Below are 26,734 nucleotides of genomic sequence, written 5' to 3'. Positions count from 1 at the left end.
CAAGTTTCAACATGCCCAGACGCTCCCAGCGTTCGAGTTCTTGAGATTGCTCGGCCTCTTGGCATCCTGCATTCTTGTGGTGCCAGAGGCTCGCCTGCGGATGAGATCTTTGCAGTGGGCACTCAAGACGCAATGGTCGCAGTCCTCCGGCAGGATGTCGGACCCGGTTCAGGTGCCGCCCTCGGTCGCCCGGGACCTTCTGTGGTGGGCCGTCGAAGGCAACTTGATGAAGGGGGCTCCATTTTGGCTTCCCTGGCCGGAGGTGACGATCGTGACGGATGCATCCCACACGGGATGGGGAGCTCATGCCAACGGGCTGACAGTCAGAGGTTGTTGGTCTCCGTCGGAGTCCAGACTCCATATCAATCTGTTGGAGCTGAGGGCCGTCAGGCTAGCCCTGAAGGCTTTTCTGCCGACTGTGCGAGGAAAGAGTGTCCTGATCCTGACGGACAACACAGTGGCCATGCACTACCTCAACAAAAAGGGGGGGCAGGGTCACTTCCTCTGTGCAAGGAGGCGATGCAGCTCGAGTTCTGGGCCATCTAGCAGGAAGTTTCGATCTAGGCAGTTCATCTGGCCGGAGACGAAAACGTGACGGCGGATGCTCTGAGCAGGCAGAGCGCGATCTCTCACGAGTGGGAATTGGCTCAGGAGATTCTCCTGGAGATCTTCGCCCTTTGGGGGACCCCTCAAGTGGATCTCTTCGCCTCCAGTGTCAACCGGAAGTGCGAAAGGTTTTGCTCGCGGGAATTTCCTCCAAAAGGAGCCTTAGGAGACGCGTTTGTGGTGGAGTGGTCATTCCCGCTGCTGTACGCGTTTCCTCCAGTCCCCGTCTTCCCGCAAGTGCTGCGGAGGTTGCGGAAGTTCGGTTCCCGGATGATCCTCATTGCTCCGGCGTGGGCTCGGAGGACGTGGTACCCGGACCTTCTCGACTTGTCCATCTGCCCTCCACGTCGTCTTCCCTACCGAGACGATCTGCTCTCACGGGAGGGTGGTCAGGTTCTCCATCCAGAGGTCAGATCCCTCAACCTTCACGCTTGGCTTCTGAAAGGTTGAGGTATAAGGATTGGGACCTCCCTGAAGACGTGATGGAGGTGTTGCTTTCGGCCCGAAGGCCAGCAACAAAGTCTCTGTACCGTTGCCGTAAATTCTGCGACTGGTGCAGAGTTCAGAATGTGGATCCTTTTGCATGTGACATCCCCATGGTTCTGTCCTTTTTACTTTCTTTGGCCCACAGGGGCTGGCAAGTGGGTACCATTAAAGGTTACCTGGCGGCGCTGTCCATCTTTAAGCGCTCGTCTGTAGAGTGTTCTTACTTTAAAATCCCTTTAATTTCACAGTTTCTGAAAGGGCTCACTAATGTTTTCCCTCCGTCACCTTTCCTGGTGCCCGGTTGGGATTTAAACCTTGTTCTTAAGTTTCTTATGGGTGCTCTGTTTGAGCCTTTACATTCTTGCCCTTTGAGGCTGTTAACTCTGAAAACTGTGTTTTTGGTTGCGGTTACTTTCGCTCGCAGAGTGAGTGAGTCACAGGCACTTTCAGTTAAGCCACCCTTCACTGTATTTCACAAGGACAGGGTTGTCCTTAGAGTTCGTCCTTCTTTTCTTCCGAAGGTAGTGACGGAATTTCATTTGGCCCAGAAGGTTGTTCTTCCGGCATTCTATCCTCCTCCGCAGCCTGGTAAGGAAGAGGAGAGGCTCCATAGGCTTGATCCTAGGAGAGCTTTAAGCTTTTATGTTTCACGCATGTCCCGGGTCAGAGTGGTCGATCAACTCTTTATTGGTTACGCTGGAAAGCGTTTGGGGCAAGCTGTGACGAAACAGACTGATTATTTTAGCCATCTCGGAGTGTTACCGCTTGGCGGGTAAGGACCCACCGGCTGGCTTGCGGGCCCATTCTACCAGGGGTGTGGCTGTATCTACTGCCCTGCAGAGGGGTGTTCCTATTCGCAACATCTGTGATGCAGCCACCGGGCTTCAGTACATACATTTGTACGTCACTATTCCCTCGATTCCATCCAAGGACAGGATCTGGCCTTTGGCAAGGCGGTCCTTTGCTCTGCTATTTGATTGGCTATTCTAAATTTTGATTCTAAATTCTTTCCCTCCTCCTTGCTCTGGTACTGCTTTGGGAGTCTGTCATAGATATGGAATACGTCGGAGGACCCATTCCCCTCGAAGAACAAGTTACTTTCTTACCTGGTAACGTTCTTTCGATGGGATGGTCCGACGACGTATTCCATATCGCTCCCGCCCTGCCTTCCCCACTGCAGAATTTCTTTTGCGATTGCAGCTTACGTTCCGCAAGGCTTTGTATCTGACTGGCAGTTGACTAATGTCGCACGTTCTGGGGGAAAAAACTACAACTGAGGCTACGGGCGTCGTGCGTCCTACTTATCACATCGGATGACGTCGGACGTCGGAAGAGGTCCTCGACGACGGCGCATCGACGTCATCGATGCAGGACGCAGACGCCGAAAAAAGTTTCCGAAGCAGCACAGCTGTGGTGATTACATGTCATAGATATGGAATACGTCGTCGGACCATCCCCTCGAAAGAACGTTACCAGGTAAGAAAGTAACTTGTTCTTCACTGTGCATGGCTGGCCTCTGGGTGGCAACAGTGTGCCAAACTAAAGTGGGTTTGTGGTGAAACGCACCATTTTACAGAAAGAATTTCCATGGCCTGACTTATATCACTAATGTCTTACTTCAGCGGTATACAAAACTGCTGTAATATTGCTCATTTTATATCTTGTGTACAAGTATCTTCTGGTGGCATTAAAAACCCTGCGGCTATTGTGCCTAAATCTGGGGGAGGGGGAAAACCCTGCTCTGGCTGAAATACAGCAAGTTAAAGAACCATTGATGCTTGTCACTACTTTCCTGGAACTGCAGAGGCTTTTCTCATCTTTTGAGGTCGGAGGGCTCTGTAGACCTACTGTCTCAATATAGCTGCATTTGTCTTCAAGAGACATGGTCTCTTGACCCATTATTACTAGATGGTTTTGTTATACATCAATCGGTGGCTAAACGGGGCAGCAAGGGTCGCCCATATGGTGGTTTACTAACTGGGGTAGTGAATACGATCACGTCCCGTAAGATTCAGTGTAAAGCTGAAGAGCAGCTTTTGGCAGTAGAAGCCGAATATTATGATGAAAATGGTTTGGGAATGTTTCTCCTAATTAATCTTTATAACCCCCCAGGAGAGCTGGTTCGTGACTCACTACAAGAGGCAATACAGGACTTACTGTCCTCTTGGTGGTTGAGAACGGGCGATGTCGCTGTGGTGGTCATGGGGGATTTCAATTGCCAGATGATGGATGAAACACTCTTATCCTCTAATCCTGATCTCAGTGCAAGGTGTTCAATGACCCATGGAAAGAGGGAGGCTGAAGGATTAGGCTGGCTGCAATTGTTTGGAGCTTGGGATATGGCGATGATTAATGGCCGTACTTTGGGAGACCGGCTGGGGAAAAACACCTGGTCTAATGGATTATCATCTAGCACATTAGATTACATATTTATGTGCCCCGAGCTGCAGACTAGAGTAGTCGACATGTCCGTGAAGCCTAACGAATGGTGCGACCATGCGTCGCTGCAGTGCACATTTCGCATCCCCATCCCTACCTCCGCGCCTTCGAACATGGGTAGCATCCAAGCCAACTGCGCAGGATCCAGAATAGTGTGGTCTGAGAGAAACATAAGATTGGCTACTGAAGCTCTTGAACCTATTTCAGTTCTAGGCTTCTGTGACTTCAAACTTATGACGATAAATGAGATTGAAGATTGGATATCCAGATTCTCAGGTCAGCATGCCACGGCTAACAAGGGACATATGCTAAAAACAGGGGGGGGGTTATACTTCTGTTTAATAGGGAAATTAGGGATGCCAAGAGAGGATTAAGAGCGGATATTCGAGGTCTGAAATCGATGAATTTACCTGGAGCCCTGTACCGCGAGAAACTAAGAAAAATTAAAATCCGATATAGAGCAGATATTAAGAACATTAAGACAACAGAGAAAAACATTAGACATCAGCAGTTGGTACAAACTATCTGCTCTAGAAATTCCCGCGGCATTTGGTCACTCCTAAATGAGAACAGAGAGAAGGCCAAAGGCCCCTTAATCAATCCAATAAGTAAGGAGACATGGGAAAAATTCTTATTAGGCCGAAACTCAGGAGGAGTGGAAACCTTGAATAGATCTTCGGAGAAGGCCCCTACCCAGCTGCCTTTCGATGTCTCAGCAGAGGCAATACGGAATAAAATAGTTGCCCTTAAGTCCTCTAGAGCCCCTGGACCCAACGGGCTAGCTAACGTAGTGATCAAGAGTCATCCTCTATTCTGGGCTGACTTGTTCTCCCTACTCTTCAACAAGATCCTAGAGCAGGGGATAATTCCCCGGTCCTGGCAAACAGCCATTCTCATTCCTGTATTTAAAAAAGGAAGCCGTACTGACCCTAATAATTATAGGCTTCTATCCATGCTAGATATCTCAGGTAAACTGTTTGCCTCACTATTGCTTAGTGAGATGCAGAAATGGGTAGAAAATTCTAAAATACTCAGCAGATTTCAATGCGGTTTTAGGCGGGACTTTTCCACCTCACATAACCTTTTGGTCATGGATATACTCCGTACACGGGCACTTAGTAAGGGGCAGCCCCCGTTGTACGCCCTGTATATCGATTTTAAGGCCGCATTTGACTCCATCCCCCGAGTGAGGCTATGGACCAAGCTAGAGAAATTGGGATGCCCGTCAGGTCTATTATACTATTTAAGATTACTCCATCAAAATACTACGGCGTGCCTTAGATTGAATCAGGAAGGAAACATGACCCGAAATGTGATCCAAGATAGTGGGGTAAAGCAGGGATGCGTCACAGCACCCCTCATGTATAATCTATGTGTACGACATCCCTGCAGTGTTAGCCGAGGTTGATAACTGCCCTCCTAAAGTAGGTGAAGTATCGTGCGCGGTATTAGCATACGCGGACGATCTGGTTGTCTTTGATAATACCATAGGTGGTTTGAGGCGTTCTGCTTCTACCCTATGGGATTATGCCAGGATAAATGGCTTGACCATTAATCTGGACAAGACAAAGGTGCTAAGATTCACTAGGAGAAGAGTATCGCGCGTGAATTTGATAGTACACGGAAATCTCATACCCTATGCTCCATCATATCGTTATTTAGGAGTCGAAATTGAGCCCCTTGGCGATTATTCACTCTGTAGACCGGGTCGAATCACTAGGGCCATGCAAGTCACCTCACTAATTTCCTCTTTTACAAACAAGCAGGGTGGTTTTACCCTTTGGGGGACGCGTCATCTTTACATCCAAGTGTTTGCCCCCATGATCATCTATGGCCTTGAGTCACTGCATACAATGGATCTCGCGTGGCTGCAAGTGCTGGAGGGCAAGTTCTGGAGACGGATATTGGGGCTGCCCCCTGGGGTACCGATGGCCCTGATTAGACTTGAATTGGGCCTCCCCTCTTTGAAAGCAATGTTACTGAGGAAAAGAGCAGGGTTCCACCTTAAGATGATAGGTGGCTCTATTAACCCCTTATTAACTGTGATCCATCATGAGGTGACCAAAAAATATACTACTTCGCCCCTACATAAAGATATGACTAAATTTTTCTTAGACATTGGATGGACACATGGAGGGGCAACTGTCACCAAGGAAACCTTAAATGCACTAGGAAAAAAAGTAGACCTCTGGGATTGGCTTGAGAATTTTGCACACATAAGTAGCCTTAAGACCTATCATTTTGTGAAATATAGACTGTATAATTTCATGAAACCTCAAGCCTACCTATACCTCTGCCCCTCTAGAAGACTTAGACGCTTCATCATCCTGTTTAGATTAGAGCAATTGCCTACTTTGTATATTAGAGGTGCATGGGAGAATATCCCGGCTGATGAGCGTATATGCCGTCTCTGTAAATCCTCAGAATGCCTAGAGACAGCCAGACATCTTCTCACTGAATGCCAGATACTGAAGGACACAATTCTACATCACTTGGGTGAATTCGTACATGATTTCGCAACTATACGCGAAATGTCTTTCTGGCTCTATTGCACTAACACCAGCAATATGCACTTATTCATTGCACTTTACAATATCTGGCAACAGGTCGAACTTGATCTGGAGTGTGGACTGGTACTATCCCAATATTGAGGAGATCAAGCAATCAATAGAGTACCTTATTTGAGATAGAAATCGGCTATATTCTTAAATATACTTATTTCAACTCCAACTTAGACACAGGTTGGCCTTTGTAATATACTCCGGTATGATTGTTTGTAAATTCTAGAAGGAAAGTTGTTGTGTAACTGTTCCTTTTTAGTTGCTGTTTTTATATTTGAGATTCACTTATGTTTTTACATATTTGTGTATATTTATGATTCAAGTATAATGTTTTGTAACTTGTAAATTGTAATATGTGTAAAGTTTGAATTTATTTTCATTCTATACCACATTAAAGAATTATTATTAAAAACATTAGTACAACATTGCTAATCAAATATGTTTGCTAATAAAGAAAAATGTAATTAGCACACTCTGCTAATCAATTTTTGAAAACTAATTTATGCCTTGCAGCGGCATGCATCAGGGCATTCTGTGAGTAAAGGCACCAGCACCAAATATCACAAATCTGTCGAGACACCTCGCAAGAGTGCACCGGCGCACAAAGCTCAGGTTGCGTCGAAGTCTTTACCGCAATAGTCTAAACAGCCTAAGCCCCTCCAGGTGACGCCAAACATCTCGCTAAGATCGTTTTGGCGGACAGTAAACAAAGGGACGGGTCGAAGGACAGGTCGAAAGACACGTCTAAACGCCCAGAAGAGGGGGAGGTTTATTCTGAAAGTCCCCAGTCCTTATCTATGACCATTCTTGATAAATCTCAGCGTCCTATGCTGGGAGATCCACAGGAGGAGCCCTTTCCCCCTCTGGACCATGGACTGGGGAAAAATGTGAAGGGTTTATGGGCAGGTTGGCTAAATTTGTGGACTTCTCTCTAAAAGGCCTAGTGAAGGCTACCTTTAGCCAAATTCCAGAAAACCTCTTGTCCACTTCATGAGGTGGTCTTTGACCTTACAGATCAAGAAGAGTCTCTTGACCCCCTATTTACAGGAGGATGATCCCTTTGAGGATCCCACAGATCAGACCCAGGATTGGGGGAGGGGGGTGACCAGCATGTGGATAACCCACCTTGGCTGTCCCCTACCCATATCCCGCACCCTGATACCATATGTAAAGACTCCTCCCCACCTCTGCGTCAGGCATCGCCTGCAGATGACCAGGTGGCGTTTAATGCCATTCTGAAAAAGGCAGCCGAACACTTCCAGATAGCCACACAAGAGGCAATGCTAGATTCAGATTTTGCAGAGGACATTTTAAAGAAGCCTCCCGCCAGCCAGGCTATCCCTTTACTTCCTTCAATCAAAAGGCGGAACGCCCCATCATTAACTCCTTCACAAACCAGGGCTGTAAACCCACGGGTGGAAAAAAAATGGATTCGCCCCTCCCGACCCCTCTATATCAGAGAAGCGTGTTCAGGGCTCAAATAACCCTTCTGCACCTAAATACAGTGCCAGAGGTCAATAAAGATACCATACACAATGATTGTGGGGAAAAAGGAATATATTCAAAGTGCCCTATTTAGGGGTCATGCCACCCCAGATTCACTTGTAGTCACGACAAGGATAAGGGCAGGGGTCTTCTTGTCCATAGGCGAGGTGCTGCTAGACAAAGAATGTAACAAAATGATATGCTCTTTGGAAGAGAATCGCTACTGCAGCAACGTATTCAACCCGGATAGCCTACAACACCACGCTGTTGGCCAGCTATTCTGATGTCCAATGGAACCTGCTGCAGGAGGGACTACAGGAGGTCCCTGAACCAGTGCGTTCTCGCCTGCTTACAATTGTATCAGAGGGTAAGCAGGTAAACCATAACATCCTCAAGAACAATTTAGATGCTGCTGAGACAGCAGGGAGGACCTTAGCCCAGTGTACCCTTTTGAAATGCCACACCTGGTTGAAGAACTCTGGTTTCAAGCCAGAGACACAGGCGTCATTAATCAACAAACCGGTGGTAGACTATAACGTGTTTGGCAAGGCAGATGAGGCGCAGGAGACGGCCAAGAAGGAACACAAGACTTTGAAAACTTTGAATCAAATCACTCAAAGACCCTTTCAACAGAGGTTTCTCGCTGCTCCTTTCGTGAGCAGTCCTATTCTCGTCCCCCCCCCCCCCAGAACCAATATGGCTCGGGTAACAATTTGTCCTCAGGACAGGGATCTACCTCCTGAAACCCATATCCACCCAGAGGACAATGCTGTGGGAAATGAAGGGGTCGCAATGCCACCCCCAGCGGCTTCCCGGCCTCTAGTCATAAATTACTCTCAAATCCGGGTTCCCTCGCATGCCTTCCCAGTCGAGGGACGTATAACATCATTCCTACATGCATGGGAGGGGATTACCACAGATCAGTGGGTGCTCAAGTCCGTCACCCACAGTTATTGCATCGAGTTCAGCCAGCCACCTCGATTCAGACCTCCAAAGTCCAGGCGCCTAACACCAGAACACCTGAAGATCCTGCTGCAACAGATCGAGATCCTGCAGGAAAAGGGCACAATCGAAGTCGTCCCCGTTCTACAGTTAAACAAGGGTATTTATTGAGTGCATCTCCCTGTACCCAAAAGGGATCTCACCATGCGCCCTGTGCTAGACTTGCGCCCAGCGAACAAGTTGTTCAAACCACAAAAGTTTCAAATGGTAATGTGTTAGGCAAAGTTTGTGTGCAGTACCCTCTGGGAACACTACAAACCACTCTGACCACAGGTATAGGAAACCCAACGGTTGGTATAAGCTTGTACTACACAGTTTTGGTAGCGTGTTGAGCAGCCAGGCTTATCTCAAGAGGGGTCAATGTGAGCTGTAGTGGAGCAGCACAGAGATTCACAGTTACAAGTAGTCAAACTCTTACACTCAAGGTTTGTTAAATAAACAATTATTAATTTATCAGTCAGTTAAAATAAGCCTTCTTCAGAAGGGAGCAATATGATAGTAACACACAAATACACTTCAATACTGTACACTCTTAGTTTCTAAATCAGTAAAGACCCTTTTGGGATGGCCCTCAGACACAACCTACACCCACAGGCGACTCCAACAACTAGGGTGTTGGGGGACATTAATATCTTACTGTTGGCATTTATAATACTCTTAGAAATCGGCAAAAGATAAAGGTTATTAGAACAAGAGACCACAAATATTATTAAGCAGGCAAATACTTTTGAATCCCCCTAGAAGAGTCATTCAGTCCACTAGGCTAAGCCAAAGTCCATAGGCAAAAGTCTTGTATAAAATGAAGCACTTCTGGTAGGTAAATGGCAAAGTCTTTGCACAAGTTCTTAGGAGTCTTTTGATGAAAAGAAGAATCAAATGTTGGGCCATAAACTGATTAGACTTGTGAGTAGTAGAAGATGCAAGCAACTCTAAAGCAAGAGGTAATTTCTCTCAGACTTTTTACAGTACCTTAGAAATGAAGAAAAAGATGCAGCAGATGACTTCTGTTCCTGTGCAGCTCTGCAGGTCTCAATGTTCCTGGGCCTCTGTCATGGGGGACAAGAAGGACGACGTTGGGGGGGGGGGGGCACCTCCTGCAATGCACTTAGATGGACAAAACTCGCAACCGGCAAACTTCACTTTCAGTGGCTGTTCAGTGTTTCAGCTCCTTATGTCTACCGCAAATAGCAACACTGCGGTTCCTGGCTGTTGAGATGGACTTTCCTTACTTCTGGGGTCCCGCACTCTGTTGAGGGGGCTCAGGCTTGGTCAGTCCTACTTCCTAGGAGTCCAGAGGATCTTCGTGAAGCTCTAGGCCAGCTTAAAAGCAACACACACAATCTGGTGTTCCTCTCCCTGGCTATACGGTTTCCAGCAGCAACTCTGTGGAAATTCAACCATCTCCGAGATGGATGTCCAGGTGGCTTACTTTGGAGTTGATTGGTCCCACCAGCTCCAGGGGAGAAGTCGTCCTTGCAGGGGCTTCTCTGTCGATGCAAACTTGGTATTTTGGCACTGCAGCAGGGCTTCACCGGGCAAACCACCGGTCTTTGGTTCCTTCGTCCAGTGGTCGACTCTGCCTTCCAAGCCAAAAGACTCGCCTTTTATTCAGTTCTCTCCCATTCATTCCAGCCTAGCTGTCACTCACCCAGCAGGGTGGCTGTCCATGCCGGACAGTCGGACAGCCAATCGCCACAGAGTGCATTTGGGTCTCCTAGGAGACTAAACGGAGGGAGTTTCGGGCACCTCCCTTGCTTCCTGCCTACCCCAGACACTCTGGAGCGAGAGGTGGGTTTCACTCCTGAAGCCTGCCAAAGGCGAAATGAACAAAGAGACCAAACCTGTTTTGGCATGCAGAGTAAATCTATAGAAGGACCTTTCCACAAAGACGTGGTGAAAAAAGAACAGGGACTATTTTGAAAAAGATGGCTACCGCGGTTAGCGTTACTGGAGCTGTGAACAGCCGCGGTAAATGCAAACCATTTTAGTTCGGAACGAAACCACTGCCACCAGCCATTCTGTGAGGAAAGGGTAACATAAAAATGTTACATGAGCATTTAGCCACAGGGGATACTAAGTAACACCTCCAAGTGCTGGGTCTAGCGAGTACAATGCCAAGTAAAGTCAATTTCACTTTACTGTTCTGGGAAACGGTTAATCCCAGCGAAGGTATTTAAACCTTGGGAAATCTAAAAGACTTCCCTGTGCTACTGCACTGAAGGTGCTGTGTGACACAATGTAAAAGATGATGCCTATGGAGTTGGTTAGACTCCATAATCAAAAGAAGCAAACCCAGAAAACAAATGGAATTAAAAGTACAAAGTCCCAAAGTTCAACAAAAGAGCTGGGGGTCTCTTAAAGTAGAGAGTAATTAGCACATTTTTGAGAATTCTCCCCAACACTCTGCATATAGTCTGACATCTAGTGGTAACCGCGGAGTAGTGCATATTGTCTTTCGAGGATCGAAAGGGGATGTCGACTTGGGCATGTCTGTAACACTAACCCTACGTGAAGTGTAGTGTACCCAAAATCCCTCACGTGTCGAGGTCCCACCGATTGTATTTTTTCAGCCGTGAGGGAGCCTTATGACTATCGTGAGTGAGTATGGAAAAGAGAGAAGTAGAAAGATGTCCTTTTTCCTTCCATCCGAGCGGGGAGGAAGGGTGGGTGCATGTGAATCTAAGTAGATACAATCATCAGAAATGCTATTACCGTGAGTAATGCATGTCTTCTGATGCTTGTTAATCTGCTTAGAATCACATGTTGTGCATAGACTAGCGAGCAGTACAAGAGTTGGAGGTGGGATGTGAGAAGGAACAGTGGTGAAAAGATGTCTGAGTACTGCTTGTCTAACCTGCAAATCAGACCTAGAGTGAATGGCTAGGCAATAGTGTTTTGTAAAGGTGTGTACAGCAAGGACAATCCAGCTTGACAGCCAGGAACCGTGTTGTTGCTATTTGCGTTAGCTGAAACACGAAACAGCCACTGAAAGTGAAGTTTGCCGGTTGCGGGTTTTGACAGTCCCAGTGCATTGCTGGAGTCCCCCCGACGTCCTCCCTCTTGTCCCCACGACTGAGGCCCAGGAACAGTGAGATCTGCAGAGCTGCATAGGAACAGAAGTCATCGGCTGCATCTTTTCGACTTTACCAAGGTACTGTAAAAGTCTAAGAGAACTTACCTCTTACTGTAGAAGTGCTTGTAACTTCCACAACGCACAAGTCTAATCCGCTTGCGGCCCTACATTTGATTCTTTTTTTCATCAAAGACTCCTAAGAACTTATGCAAAGGCTTTTACTTACCAAAGTGCTTTATCCTATCCAAGACTTTTGCCCATTGACTTTGGCTTAGCCTATTGAATTGAATGACTCTTCTAGTGAACTCTAAAAGTATCTGCACTGCTTAGGAATAGTTATGGTCTCCTGTGTTCTAATAACCGCTGCCTTTTACCAATTTTTAAAGAGTGTTCTGAATGCCAACATTAAGATATTAATGTCCCCAGCACACTGAAGTCACCTCTGGGTGTAGGTTGTGTCTGTGGGTCATTCTTGTCTGATTCAGAAACTCAAAGTGTACAGTATTGAAGTATATTTGTGTTACTTTTCTATTGCTCCCTTCTGAGGAAGGCTTTATAACTGACTGATAAATAAAAACATTTTATGCAAGAAACCTTGAGTGCAAGAGTTTGTTTGAATAAAGCTCACATTTCCCCTCTTGAGATAAGCCTGGGTGCTCAACACGCTACCAAAACGGTGTAGTACAAGCTTATGCCAAAGGTTGGGTTACCTATACCTGTAGCCATAGTTGTTTGTAGTGTTCCTAGAGGCAGTAACACTTTGCCTAACACACAGCATGTGAATCTAAGCAGATAAAATAATCAGAAATGCTATTACGGTGAGTAATGCAGGTTTTACCCAGTGTACTCTGATTCGGTATGCGTATAAAAACCCGCATGCAAAAAGAAATGACATGGGTTTTTTGGGCCGAATATATTCGAAATGTTGGTGCTTTTTAATGGGGATGGGGATGGGGTATGGGCATAAGTTAAGGTAGGGGGAACTGGAGAGGGCAGGTTGCAAGGGTGAGATTATTAAATGAAAAAAAGGGCAAAAAAACGATAGTAATTTTTGTTGTCAGCCAGAAGAAATGCTGTCATTTCTAATTCGTTATTTTATTTTCGGTTTTTTCATGCACAACCCTGTGATTCACCAGGGTCCACTTCTGGGGAGGGTTCCTGAAATATCTAGGGCCCCTATCTTTTGAGTTTTGGTTTTGTTGAAGGGAGTCTGAAGGTCACTGATGCAGAGCTCCCATTCAGCGTTGAGATTTGGGTCCGCGGTTCTCTGCTCTGGCAAGACTGATCCCGAGACTGGACAGGTGGATCACCCTGGCACAATGAAGAAAGGATTACCGTGTTGTCAACTACCTCAGAGGACCCCTAAACCACGCTGCAGGTGGAGATTAGCAATGGCCACAGCAAGGAAATGGCAGAAGTCCACCCTTCTGACAGAAACAAAGAATCTGGTCAAGCAGGGCTTTGTGTTTTACAAGTTCAGGGTCTGCAGAGTCACAAGTGCGAACTCTGAAGGGTTGGGGGGGGCTAATGCAGCGAGGAAGCTGGTCAGCCGCAAGATGTTTCCTGGACGCAGCTAAAGGCTTGGACCCTCAAGATTGGATCGTTGCCCCAGGTCCAGGGGTCGAAGTAGAGATGAAGGCATTCTGGGGATCTGAAAATCAGCAGGGCTTCACTGGGAAATGATGACAATGCTGATTGTAAACGGACACCCCATTCAAAAAGAAAACCACGCAGAAGGTGAAGGCCCGCAAACAAGAGGGCCACATTTTGGTAGGTGGAAAATACATCTTTAAATAACGTTCAGATTACCATCTTGGTAGTCATGAGCAAAAGACTAAATCGCCCCACATCACGGTTCCATCGAAGAAATAATACAGAAAAAAGAATCAGCACTTGCACAACACACCCTAAATAAAACATGTGTGCGGTTTCATACAGAGGTGGAGATCCAGTCCTGCATACATAAAGGTGACATTCACAGTCACGGGAATAGGAACATACTTTTCAGGTACCTATACCCTGTGCTTAATTTGTGTGTTTAAAAAAAAAAAAATAGGATGGGTCCAAATATTTTCTAGCACTCCTGTAACACTGTGGGTGAGCAGTTTCCTACCATTGCTGCCACCACACAGAGATGCTCCCCAAAGTGTCAACATATTTGGGTTAACACCACAGCTCGCACCTGCTCATTGTGGTTGATGGATGCACTGACTGTCACCACTTCATAATTAAAGTGAGTCTGAGACAGTAAGTGCCAGGGCTCAAGAATAGGTACCAGGGCTGAGCCCTGGCAACCCCCCCCACTCCCCCCCCACAAATTAAGCACTGGGCCATCCTTTTCAATAACAGTAAAATGTACACTCTCATGATTAGCAGTGATACATAATCTCTAGTTTTTGATTTCTTTGTTGCAGCCTTAAGTATACAAACAAAAGAAAGTGGCAATTTGTACAAAAAGGATGTTGGACTTGGACATGGAAATGCTAAAAACACACCACTGCTGTATAAATGGTCATACATGACAAAAGAATAGAATTCACAAAATGTTAAGCCACCCAAAAAATGTACCCCTGAAGAATGTTCTATATTAACAGTAAAGAACAGAAAGAAACATGACATTTCATGTTTTCAGACAAGTAATGATCAACTTGTCTTTTTTTAATTAAACTGATACTCTGTACATATTCTGTTGTATTATAATCAAGTGTTTTGAAACTTAAACTCAGAATTTACCTAATTTTCAGTGGTATGGTCCTAGGATACAAGGGAGCTTTCCTAGAAACCAATTAGTGTTTTACAACTGGTCGATTCATTGCGATATAAATACTGCTCATTTGACAGTTGCTGGTGATGCTATTCGCAAGTTGTGAAAAATCTTTGAGGTAGTAAAGAGAACTTGCGTGGCTTATAAAGAATATGTACGAGTACAATGAATTCCATTGAGGTGAACTCCTAGAAAAGGAGTTGGAATAATATTTAATTCGATTTTCTTCACATGACTTTGACTATGAATTAAAAGAAAAGGCTTACTCCATTGGCTGCAACAATGCATTCTTTTACGGATCCTATTAGTATACAATATTATATATCCTCCGGGAGGGGTCCGTAGGGGTCTTGACTCCAATGACTTATCTTATGAATGGCTGCAAAGATCCTTTTTTATCCAGGAATAGAGCTAGAACCTCCCCGGTCCCATCCCCCCACCCCCCCCGCTCCCCCACCCAATCCTACCTACGGTAAGATTCTGCAACTTTCAAACTGGCAGGGGCTGTCCAATCATGCAGCCTGTGGCCACCACATGTGCATTGCAACTGACTACCTTTGGCCATGATGTTGCCTGGGGACTTAACAGTCCCATCCCCTACATCTGACCACAAACACACACTTTGCCTGGGAAAGGGCTTACCATGTGTGGCAAATCCAGCCCTGAAAGGGCAGGCAAAAGGCCAAAATGCAAGATGGCCGAAGGACAGGTGCAAATCTCGTGACAGCCATATTAGACGATGATACTGTAAAAGGCATTAAGCAGTAAAATGGCACATGCGAATATCAAACACAGTAGAAAAATATCCACTGCCACCAACCGGTCTTGGGCCCATCATGCAAAATTACCAAAAATGTAAATATTGGTACACAAAGTATCCCTACCACACCTCATTGGTAAGGTGAGGAGTGCAGTGTAAAATAAACCGAGAGTTTCACAATGGAGAACATAGTTCTCCTGCACCAATAGCCATAGTAAACTGATCAGTGCCTCCAAAACAGACAAGCTCAGCAATGCAAGTGAAGTAAAAAGGCTTCACCTCCCTTCAAAAGTCAGAACAGGTTTGAAACCACAGCAAACAGTTAAGATTCCATGTCTATGAAGGGAAAGCTTGAAAAGAAACTGTTCCCTAACAGTGATTATACTTGCTACTAATTTGTTGGACTGAATGATTTCTTGTTTTTAATAAACTTATTTAGTATATTTTCATACTTGCCTGTATGGACGTCACTTCCATAACAGACTTTGCTCAACATCTGAACTTCCCACCAAGCCTATGTCCTCAGGTGCCTAAACCGGACTACTCTGTCACTGTATCTTTCGGTGAAAGACTTTGAAAGACTTAAGTGTTCTCTGGTTACAGCTTTAGCTTGGCTTATCAGGGTATCTCACAAGAGCAGGTTCTGAAAAGTACAGTGCATTTAGAATACTACACTGCATTGTGTGCATTATTGTTGCGTTTGTTAGAGAATCAGCTAAAACCAAACAAATTGATGTTTAGCTAATCATGGTCACTTTTGCCTCTGGCAAAAAAGCTCTAATAATATTCATCTTGCCACTTCATTGCATAAAGTGGAACAAGCCACACTCCACACAGCCAGGGAGGGAACTGTTTTATATGTGACCGGACAAGGGAATCCTGTATTGCTAGTATCAAAAGATCAATTGCTTCTGTCTTCATACACCAAGTGGATATAATTTCTTTATGTATTTTTCCATTTTGAACAACATTTTGTTGTACTGCATGCAACATTTGTTTTTATATAGCAAGAATATAATTTCTTTGTGTTAAAGATGTTCTGAACCCACGAATGCTACATATATGTAAATGGCCCTTATTTAATAGCGCCTTTGCATTTGACTCCCATTTAAGAACTCTACATTTTGGCAGAAAAGGAAACGGAGGCGCACAGAGGTCTAGTGATTTTCCCAAGGTCAAGTTGGAAATCCGGAACTAGGCTACGTTTTTTCACACCATTGCTTTCAGACAAGCACTTCCGGTAATGCAACTGTGTTCATGTCCCACATTGCCAAGCGGAGGTAGCGTGGTTCATGACGCCATCACACCACTGGAAAATCACATATCCCACTACAGGCACCCACTAGCTAAACCAATATCTTGATTAGAAGTAAGGTCAGCATAACATGTAATTAACACTATGGTGTACTTATAGAAGGCTGATTTAGTATATGGCGGCTATCGGGAAAGCGTCGGCTGGGGAAAAGCATTTGCTAACAAGTAGGATTAACATGTTAAGGGCAAAACAATGTTTCGAAGGGATTGTGTCCTCCGACGTATTCCTTATCTTTGATATTATCCATTCCAGCTTGCTGGCCTTGGAATTTTTTTTTAAGTAGAGGGCACTGCGCGTCGACGTCCCTACGAGTCGGTGCCCCTCGTCAGCCTCCATATCGGCGCTGACGTCGTCATGAGTATAAATAGACTTGCGCAGCGTCCGTTGCTCAGTTCAGTTTTTCTGCGCTTCGTGGGCCTCGGAAACGTTATGCTCGGTTCCTTTCTTCAGAAAAACCTTCTTATTCTTCGAAGATTATTACCATTACATGATGGCTTCTTCATCCGAACCATCGACTCCACGGTCCGGTTTCAAGAAATGTCGTGACTGTGGGAAGACAATGTCATTAATGGATCCTCACAGGAACTGTTTCTGGTGCCTAGGATCGGAGCATCACTGTTCGGAATGCGAGGACTGTATGTCCATGACGGCGAAAGCCTTGAAGGAGCGTAATGGGAAGTTAGAAAGAGGTAAGGACTTTAAGACTTCTACTCCCTCAAAAGTTTCTTCAGCTGAATCGAGACATTCGTCTCTTCGTTGACAAAAGAAACATTCCCGTTCAAGATCTCGAAGCGGTTCTCATCAGTCTTCGAGATCAAAACACTCTAAGAAGAGGCGTCGTAGATCTCCTTCTTCTTCCTCTACTTCCCCAGAAAGGGTCACCTGCCCAACGAAACACAGCGCTCCGGCTAAGTGGGAGGAATTCTGTAAAAAAATGCTTAGCGTCTTCGGGAAAGCGGGCTCGACCCCCCCTCGGAGACATCTAAAGGTGATACCCTGGGTGAAACACCTGAAAAATCAAAACGCTGCGAGTCGTTGAACCCGGCGAGAGAAAGTACTCGAGAGCGTCATGAACCCTTGAGTAAAAGCAATAAGACGGCGTCATCGAAGATTCCTTCGACTCACAAATCTGCGTCATCGACGCCTTTGTCGAAGGGCCCTTCAGCGCATAAATCGGTTTCATCGAAGCCGTCTTCGATGCCACGGTCGACCCTGATAAAGGACAAACCTACAACTGTCACTACGTCACAGGCAGTAGAGGTGTCGAAAGCTCCGTCCATGATGTCGAGGATGCCATCGACAATCTTGACGACGCCGAGTAGGATTGCGATCCTCTCGAGTGCATCGAGGTCTTTTCAAACTTTTTCAACGCCTTTTTCAGGATTTTCGGAGGCTATGACGTCCACGTCGACAACCTCGAATGTTTTATCAGGTAGTGACAACAAATTTAGCTCCTTCTGCTCTAGAAATGGGTTTTAAACCATATCCTAGGTCTGACTACTTTTAGAGCCTTGTCCTCTATATATGAGGAAGGGGAGGATTCCGACAATGAGTGACCCTTTGGTTTGCAAAGGACTACAATACCCATGCGAGAGGAATTAATCTCTTAGGAGAACAGGTTAAAAGACCTTCAAGAGTCTCTACATGAGGCAAGTGGTTTAGATACTTCTGGAGCAGTAGAGTTTGTTAAACCAGACTCTGGAGAGCATGCTGAGACTCCTTGTAGGATTGTGATTGCCAGAATAATTGAATTCATGGGGTGGACTACACCTACACCTTCTTTTCAGCAGGATGACCTTACTGATATTTTAGATAAAGGTCCACAGGAGGATCCGGTTTTTCTTTTTCATACTGCTCTGCAAAGAAAAATATCTGCTAATTGGGAAACTACTGAAGTTATCCCTGCAGTAAATTGAAAACTTTCTGCTAAATACAGAGTATCAGCTTCAGATCCTGAATATCTGAGCAAGCATCCAACTCCAGAGAGTTTAGTTGTACAATCATCGACTTGATCTAACAGTAAGTCGGCATACCCTACTATTCCACAGGACAGGGATGATAAAAAATTTGATGCCATGTCAAAAAAAGTATTTTTGGCATGTAGCATGGTGCTTCAGTCTATCAACACCAGTTGCACGCTAGCAAGATTCAGCCACACACTTTGGGAGTGTGCTTCATCTGAGGCTGACTGTCTCCCAGAAGGAGAAGAAAGGGATGCATTCTTAAACATCAGGAATGGAAAGGATGCAATGGGCGAGTCCCTCTAAACAGGCATTGATTCTGCTGACAGCATCAGCACGGCCATGGCAGCAAGTATCACAATCCGCAGATTTGTGTGGTTGCGGGAGTCTGGTAATGCTCCAGATGTACAAGCAAGACTTCTGAACATGCCCTTTGACGGCACTTGTTTATTTGGAAAGAATGCTGATGACAGCCTTGAGAGATTACAAACATCCAAGGCAGCAGCGAAATCCCTTGGGGCTGCAATCCAGCAAACTCCAAATCGCCCCTCAGGAGCTTCTTGGAGGGGTTGGTCCTTTCGCTTTTACTCCGTATTCGGAAGAGGCAGAGGACAGCCAGCTCAAAGGGGCCAGAAACAATTCACCCGTGGTGGACGGGTCAAAGGTACAAAAGCCACAGCAGCATGTGCCACTTTACCCTCGGCATCTGCGTCAGCCGCTTCTAAACCCATCTGAGGTCTCCCCTCACAAGACACCAGAAGGGGGCAGGTTAACTCAACATCTGGCAGAATGGCAGGCTATTGCGTCAGATGCTTGGGCATTGGAGACAGTTGCCCAAGGTTACTGCCTGCCCTTCCTACACACTCCTCAGTCATCCACCGGGGAACAACTCTTTGAAGCTTCCAGACCCGCTCCTTATGCAGGAGATTTTAGACCTGCTACAGAAGGGTGCCATAGAACCGGTACCCGTAGCAGAGAGGAACATGGGTTGGTATTCCCCCTACTTCCCAGTGCCAAAGAAGGACGGAGGACTGAGACACATCTTGGACTTGCGAGAATTGAACAAATTCCTCAGGAAAGACAAGTTCAAGATGGTAACCCTTCCTCAGATTTTTCAGGCCCTCTAGCTTCAGGACTGGTTGGTATCTCTAGACCTTCAGGATGCTTATTTCCATGTGCCAATCCATTTCAAACACATGAAATACCTGAGGTTCGCAATTGGCAACTCACTTTCAATTTCGAGTTATGCCATTTGGGCTGACCTCCGCCCCAAGGGCCTTTACCAAGCAAATGTTACTAGTGGCTGCAAGTCTAAGGAGGGACGAGATCCAAGTCTACCCCTACCTGGACGATTGGTTGATCAGAGCAGTATCTCCGGAACAAGCTCCGATCCAGATAGATTATGTCTGCCACTTCCTTCACAAGCTGGGCTTCTCCCTAAACTTAAAGAAGTCACAGATGATACCATCACAGAGACTCCAGTTCATTGGAGCAGTCCTGGACACTTCCCTGGGAGAAGCCTCGCCACCAGAGGTGAGGGCTCACGATATTCTACAGATGGTCACCAAGTTTCAACATGCCCAACGTCTACCAGCCTTTGACTTTTTGAGGTTGCCAGGCCTCATGGCATCCTGCATCTTCCTAGTGCCAGAGGCTCGCCTGAGAATGAGATCCCTCCAGTGGGCAATAAGAACCCAGTGGTCGCAATTCTTAGGAAGAATGTCAGATTGCCTACAAGTCCCGGACAGAGTAGCTCGAGACCTTCAGTGGTGGGCCTTTCGGGAGAAAATCTTGAAAGGAGAACAGTTTTGGCAACCATGGCCGGAGATAACAGTAGTCACGGATGCCTCACTCACGGTGTGGGGAGCCCATGCCAACGACTTGACCATCAGCGGTCGGTCTCCTTCAGAGTCCAAACTACACATCAACCTGTTGGAGCTGAGAGCAATCAGACTAGCGCTGAAAGCTTTTCTGCCATCAGTACAGGGAAAGAATGTCCTGATAATGATGGACCACACAGTGGCCATGCACTACCTCAACAAAAGAGGAGGCGTAGGGTCACTGCCACTGTGCAGAGAGACAATTCAGCTCTGGTTTTGGGCAATTCAAGAAGGAATCTCTCTTTTGGCAGTTAACCCTAGCCGGAGAGAAGAACTTGATGGGGGACGCTTTGAGCAGGCAGAGCACAGTCTCCCACGAGGGAGAGCTAGCTCAGGAAGTTCAAGATATCTTCACCCTTTGTGGAACCCCTCAAGTGGATCTGTTCGCCACCAGCATCAACAGGAAGTGCGATCAGTTTTGTTCAAGGGAATTTCCCCCGAGAGGAGCTCTAAGGGACGCGTTCGTAGTGGACTGCAAGTTTCCACTTCTGTACGCGTTTCCTTCAGTCCCTGTCATTCCTCAAATGATCAGGAGGTTGAGAAGATTCCGGAAAGCCATGATCCTAATTGCCCCGGATTGGGCCAGGAGAACGTGGTACCCGGACCTTCTAGACATGTCCATCTGTCCTCCGATTCGTCTTCCGCAAAGAGAGGATCTTCTCTCCCAGAAGGGAGGCCAGGTTCTCCATCCAGACATTAGAACCCTCAACCTTGGTTTCTGAAAGGTTGAGATACAAGGATTGGGATCTCCCGGATGACGTCATGGAGGTGTTGCTTTCAGCTAGAAAGCCAGCAACAAAGACTTTATACCGCTGCCGTTGGAACAAATTTTGCAGCTGGTGTAGAGAAAAGAATATTGAACTCTTTTCATGCAATACACCAATGGCGTTATCTTTCTTGCTTTACTTAGCAAATTCAAGTCTTCAGATTGGTACGATCAAGGGCTACCTCGCAGCGCTGTCTATCTTTAAGCGTACTGCTGAGGAGCCTTCATATTTCAAACTACCCGTAGTAATCCAATTTCTGAAAGGATTAACCAATGTCTATCCACCAAAACCTTTTCAGGTTCCTTTGTGGGACCTAAATCTAGTCTTAAAGTTTCTAATGGGTACTCCTTTTGAACCACTTAATTTTTGTTCACAAAAGTTTCTCACTCTTAAAACAATCTTTCTATTGGCCTTAACTTCTGCTAGAAAAGTGAGCGAATTACATGCTCTATCTTGCAAACCTCCTCATACAATCTTTCATAAAGACAAGGTTGTTTTACAAGGGAAGCCCAATTTTCTCCCAAAGGTGGTCTCTGAATTCCATATTACTCGGAAAATAACCTTACCTTCGTTCTATCCTCCTCGCCATCCAGGGAAAGAGGAAGAGGGATTACACAGGCTGGATCCAAGGCATGCCTTGAGTTTTTATATTAGCAGACTTGCTAGGATCAGGCAAGCAGACCAATTGTTTGTAGGATAAGCAGGGCACAAATTAGGATTGCCAATCACAAAACAGATCATTTTAACCATTCTAGAATGCTACAAATTGGCAGGAAAAGAACCCCCTCAACATTTTAGGGCTCATTCAACCAGGGGTATCGCAGCCTCTTCGGCTCTCCAAAGAGGGGTCCCAATTAAAGATATATGTGCGGCTGCCACATGGTCGTCCGCACATACTTTAACCAAATTTTACACCCTGGATTCCTCCTCTAGCCAGGAGACAAGATTTGGGAAAGCAGTGTTGCATTCTGTACATCTTTAAAGGGAAATATTTCTTCTTTACTCCCACCTCCTTTACACTACTGCTATGGGAGTCTATCAAAGATAGGGAATACGTCGGAGGACACAATCCCTTCGAAGAACAAGTTACTTACCAAACTGGTAATGTTCTTTCGATGGGATGTTCCTCCGACGTATTCCTTATCACCCCACCCATCTATTCCCTGCAGTAAAACTTCCCTTGTAGTTGCAGCTTACGCTCCTTCAAGGTTACTAACCAATTAATGCAAAGCAAATCTGAACTTCAAAACGGAACTGAGCAACGGACGCTGCGCAAGTCTATTTATACTCATGATGACGTTGGCACCGATACGGATGCTGTCGAGGGACACCGACTCCAAGGACCTCGACGTGCAGCGCCCTCTACTGAAAAAAAATTCCGAGGCCAGCAAGCTGGAATGGATAATATCAAAGAAAAGGAATATGTCGGAGGAACATCCCATCAAAAGAACGTTACCAGTTTGGTAAGTAACTTGTTCTTTTGTTTTATGATGGTCCCTGTTTCCGTGCTCACTCTCAAAACTCGCTATTTAAGTGTGGCCCTTAGCCGGTGCCATTAAGCATTTCATACATGGTTTCCAGGTGTGTGGTGAAGATAACCAGGTACTAGTACAGCTTGAAAGATGAAACGAGGAGCTGAACCCCGGGTACTCGATGGGGAAGATAAATATGGCACTTTCCAGAGCACCAAAGTACTGTTTGTTTTTTTTGACTTTTTTTTTTTTTTACCTCTTCTGAAACTAATATATTTTGTCACTTTTGAGTACTGTGATCCCATGCATTACTTGTTGGCTGCAAGCACTGGCAATATTGTTTGTTCAGGGCGGAGTGGGCATAGCAAGGACATGAAAGGTTAAAACTGCTGTTCTTTTCGAAGCTCGTGGGCAAACTTTGAATTTTGAAAATGGTCTGCCGGGTCTAAAGTGAGGCATAGATAATGAGCGACAGAGCATTTCATTGTTCCAGAGATCAGACTGATGACGGATAGCCCCAACAAGCTTGTGATTCTATAAAGGGATCCCCGGGCTGGAGATTCCATGTTGCAGACTCATAACCTCTCTTCCTACCACCCCACCCTAAGTTGTTGTATTCTCGCCATGATGTTCCAAGTTGTGTTTTCCCACAGTATGGACTTCCCTCATTCTGCGTCATGCTGATTCCAGAGCAATAGCCACAGATGCCTGCCCATCCAATAATGCAGCTAATGGTTGGGCAAGTACTGGACCATTACAAATGTGCTTGGCAAATAGAGTTGTAATGGGGAATAATTGTAATGCATGTAGGCAGATTTGGTTTACCAGACATTCCATTGCATGCATGCATGCAGGGATTCCAAAGAGATTGCCCTGATTCTAAGCAAGCGTAGCTGCAATAGCGATGGACATTGTCTGATTGGTGGGGCCACCATTGCAGCAACAGCTACCACCATCGTGCCATTGATTTTCTTTTCAGATTGAGCCTAGTTTTGCCAGGTATAGAAAATTGGGCACATCTATGAAAATCCTCTTCCGCTGAAATCTGAGTAACCAGCCTCGAGGTATAGTGTTTACACACAGTTTCAGGCTTTCTGTACGAACCGTACATGTGGCCCTTCATTGGAATAGGCTGATGTAAATAAAATCCTGAAGTTTGTGGATTTTTGATACATCCCATAAATCTGTGTAAGACACATTCTGTTTAAGGAAATGTGGGTGCGTTTGCTTCCATGGTATTTTGAGTGGCTTTTTCTGAGCTGCTGCCTCCTGTTGTGCACGTTAGGTGAAAGTAGGAGAACAAGTGCACTCCTGTCTGCGATACACATGTATCTGTGCAACCACTGTTGCTCCAAATTGCTTCCCTCTGTTTGTAGGGCATGCTTCTGTTGGTATCATCCATACTTCACTTACTGTTTGTGAGCAAAGCTGTATTGTAACTTTCACTCCCTGCTTTTTTTGTTGCTCATAATGTAGCCCCCAATGAAGCATTAGGCCTACTTGCTACTCCCAAATCTATGGTAGCAATGCTCAGGGATCCCGTAGCTGTTGTGGGGTGGAACGCTGCCTTCGCAAATAAATATAATTGATCTCATTCCAGGTATTTACAGAGGGCTGTGCCTAGAGGTGATAAAGAACCGACATGACTGCGAGCTACAAGGAGCCAAACAGCACCTGGAGGTAAATAATTGACCCAATACTTAGGTTCTCTGATCTGGTTAGTTTGACAGGTAGGGTGCATTTTATTTCCAGCTAAGGTACCGTGGATGATTTGTTGAATTCCTTTAACCTTCTTTGCCCACACATTGTTTATTGGTAGTGTTACCGTGTGTAGTTAATTTATCTATTGTGATCTTATTGCTGCCTACAGTTAATTAATTAAACTTAATTTTCCGCAGGTCGTTGAAACCCTTAATATTATTCCCTGTTGAGGAGAATTCTCGGAAATGTGCAAATTCCCTTCTACCTTAAGAGACCCCCAGCTCTTTTTGCTGGACTTGGAACATTTAGTGTGTGTGTGTGTGTGTGTGTGTGTGTGTGTGTGTGTGTGTGTGTGTGTGTGTGTGTGTGTGTGTGTGTGTGTGTGTGTGTGTGTGTGTGTGTGTGTGTGTGTGTGTGTGTGTGTGTGTGTGTGTGTGTGTGTGTGTGTGTGTGTGTGTGTGTGTGTGTGTGTGTGTGTGTGTGTGTGTGTGTGTGTGTGTGTGTGTGTGTGTGTGTGTGTGTGTGTGTGTGTGTGTGTGTGTGTCACACACAGACACCTTTTTCCCACTCATGTATTTTTCTGTGATTTGGTTACTGTGTTTCTTTTGACTTTGGAGTCTGACAAACTCCATAGGCATCATATTTACATTTTGACACACAGCAGCTTCAGTGCAGTGGCACAGGGAAGTCTTAGATTTCCCTAAGGTTTAAATACCTTTTCTTGATGAATACTGTTTCCAAGAGCAGTGAAGTGAAATTGACTTTACCTACGTTTCGTAACTTTCTAGACCCAGCACACACTATCTTACCATAGGGTGCTGAAGGAGTTACTTAGTATCCCCTTTGTCTAGTTTCTCATGTAACATTTTTATGTTACCCTTACTACAATTAATGTTGGAAAGGTCCTTCTTGAGATTTACTGTGTGCCAAACCAGGTTTGGTCCCTTTGTTCGTTTTTGTCTTTGGGATTTGTGGGATATTTTGACCCATTCCAATGTGCCCCATTGCATCACTTACAAATGGTGGAAGAAACAGCCCAAAATGGATGCGCTGACTCCTGTGCGCGCCAAAATCTGCAAAACTGCATTTGGGTCACAACCAAGAAAAGGCTGCACACCCTGCCACACACAGTCAAAGGGGGGGGGTGAAAACAGAGTTCTCACTGCAGGAGCATGCCAGTGGGTTCTGCTACATTCAACATGGAGAAAAGCAGCAGAATTGTGCTGAAAACCGAAAATGCCTTTTTTTTTTAAATGTTAGCTTTCCAACCTTCAAAGTGCTGTTTTTGGCGCTAGATCCATTTATGTCCTTGAATCATTGAGATTAAAAAGGGTACTGAAATGTCAGGATCATCCAGTGTCTCTCAGAGGAATCGTGCCTCATTGACTAACAGCAGTCCTGAAATGTATCTAAGGAAAAGGCAGTCCAGGAACATTTGTTTTCAGTTCCAAGGGAGTAATGCAGTTAAAATTGCAACATTTAACAAAATCAGCTGTGAACACTCATCCCTACAGGGGAGGGGCAGGATGTTCCATTCTCTGGCAGGAGCCTTGACATTGAACTGGTCATTTGTTCACATTTGTGAAGGAAAGAAAAAAACTGTCTTTTTGGGTTTAAAATGCTTACTTTGCCACAGAACTTCATGACATTTAACTTGGTGGCAAAAACAAGTAAAGGAATGATAAGTACATACGTTGAAATCTGAATTTAGGATGGACATTTGAAGACTTGGTAGGATTTATTACTGCATAAGGAACAAAAGTTATGCAAAAAGACTAATTCCGCAGAGACTTTCAACGCTGCAAATCTAATATTGTGTACCCGTGTTCTAGGGGTGATTGCACATAAATGTACCGAATTAGGAATTGTTAGGCCAAACCTTTATGATTAAAATTGCCAAAAATCTATAGAAAGACAAGGCCAGGTCCCACCGACTTGGGAGTTGGATGTAAATGTAACCCACAAAATATGTATGTGTCCAATTTTCTTAGAGGGCAGAAGTATATAAATATGTATTTGTGGGAAAGTTACATTTTGGTCCAAATAACTGTGGCAGTTTCCCAAGTCGCAAGAGGTGCCCTGCTGTTCCGTAGACCCGATCTGTGATGACCAGAACTTGACGGTCCAAATCTTAACTTAAGTGGGTTGTATCAGTAGGAATCGTAGTGAACCATAGCATATATTGCCTTGTCCTATTCAACCTACCACCTATCCCATCTTTCACTTAAGAAGCATAATATTATCAGAACCATAGACTAATGATTGTTCCACAGTCGGATGCGCTGTCATATTACTTTCAACATGGTCATGACCAGTAATGTACTGATCCTATTTTGACAAACAACATGAAATTAATTAAAATATTTCTTTAATTCAATTCAAGGTCAAGTTCAAATATCTGCAAAATCTGCAGAGTCAAATGCCAACACGTGTTTCGACCTCACAGGTCTTTCTCAAGGCAA

At 45.4% G+C, this 26,734-nt stretch overlaps 1 protein-coding gene across 4 annotated transcripts in view; it reads left to right on the top strand.

The window, feature by feature from the left end:
- The window catches only part of BRMS1 (BRMS1 transcriptional repressor and anoikis regulator), a 458,387-nt gene that overhangs the window by 175,342 nt on the left and 256,311 nt on the right, over positions 1-26,734 (top strand). For all 4 annotated transcript variants that reach the window (XM_069644906.1, XM_069644908.1, XM_069644907.1 and 1 more), the window contains one exon: positions 24,172-24,251. In XM_069644906.1, coding sequence (XP_069501007.1) covers positions 24,172-24,251 — 80 coding nt within the window. The remainder of the gene's footprint in view (positions 1-24,171; positions 24,252-26,734) is intronic.

Source organism: Ambystoma mexicanum, chromosome 2p, assembly GCF_040938575.1.
Source record: "Ambystoma mexicanum isolate Mex_15411 chromosome 2p, UKY_AmexF1_1, whole genome shotgun sequence".
NCBI classification, from domain to species: Eukaryota; Metazoa; Chordata; class Amphibia; order Caudata; family Ambystomatidae; genus Ambystoma; species Ambystoma mexicanum.
This window is presented reverse-complemented; position numbering and strand designations above follow the sequence as displayed.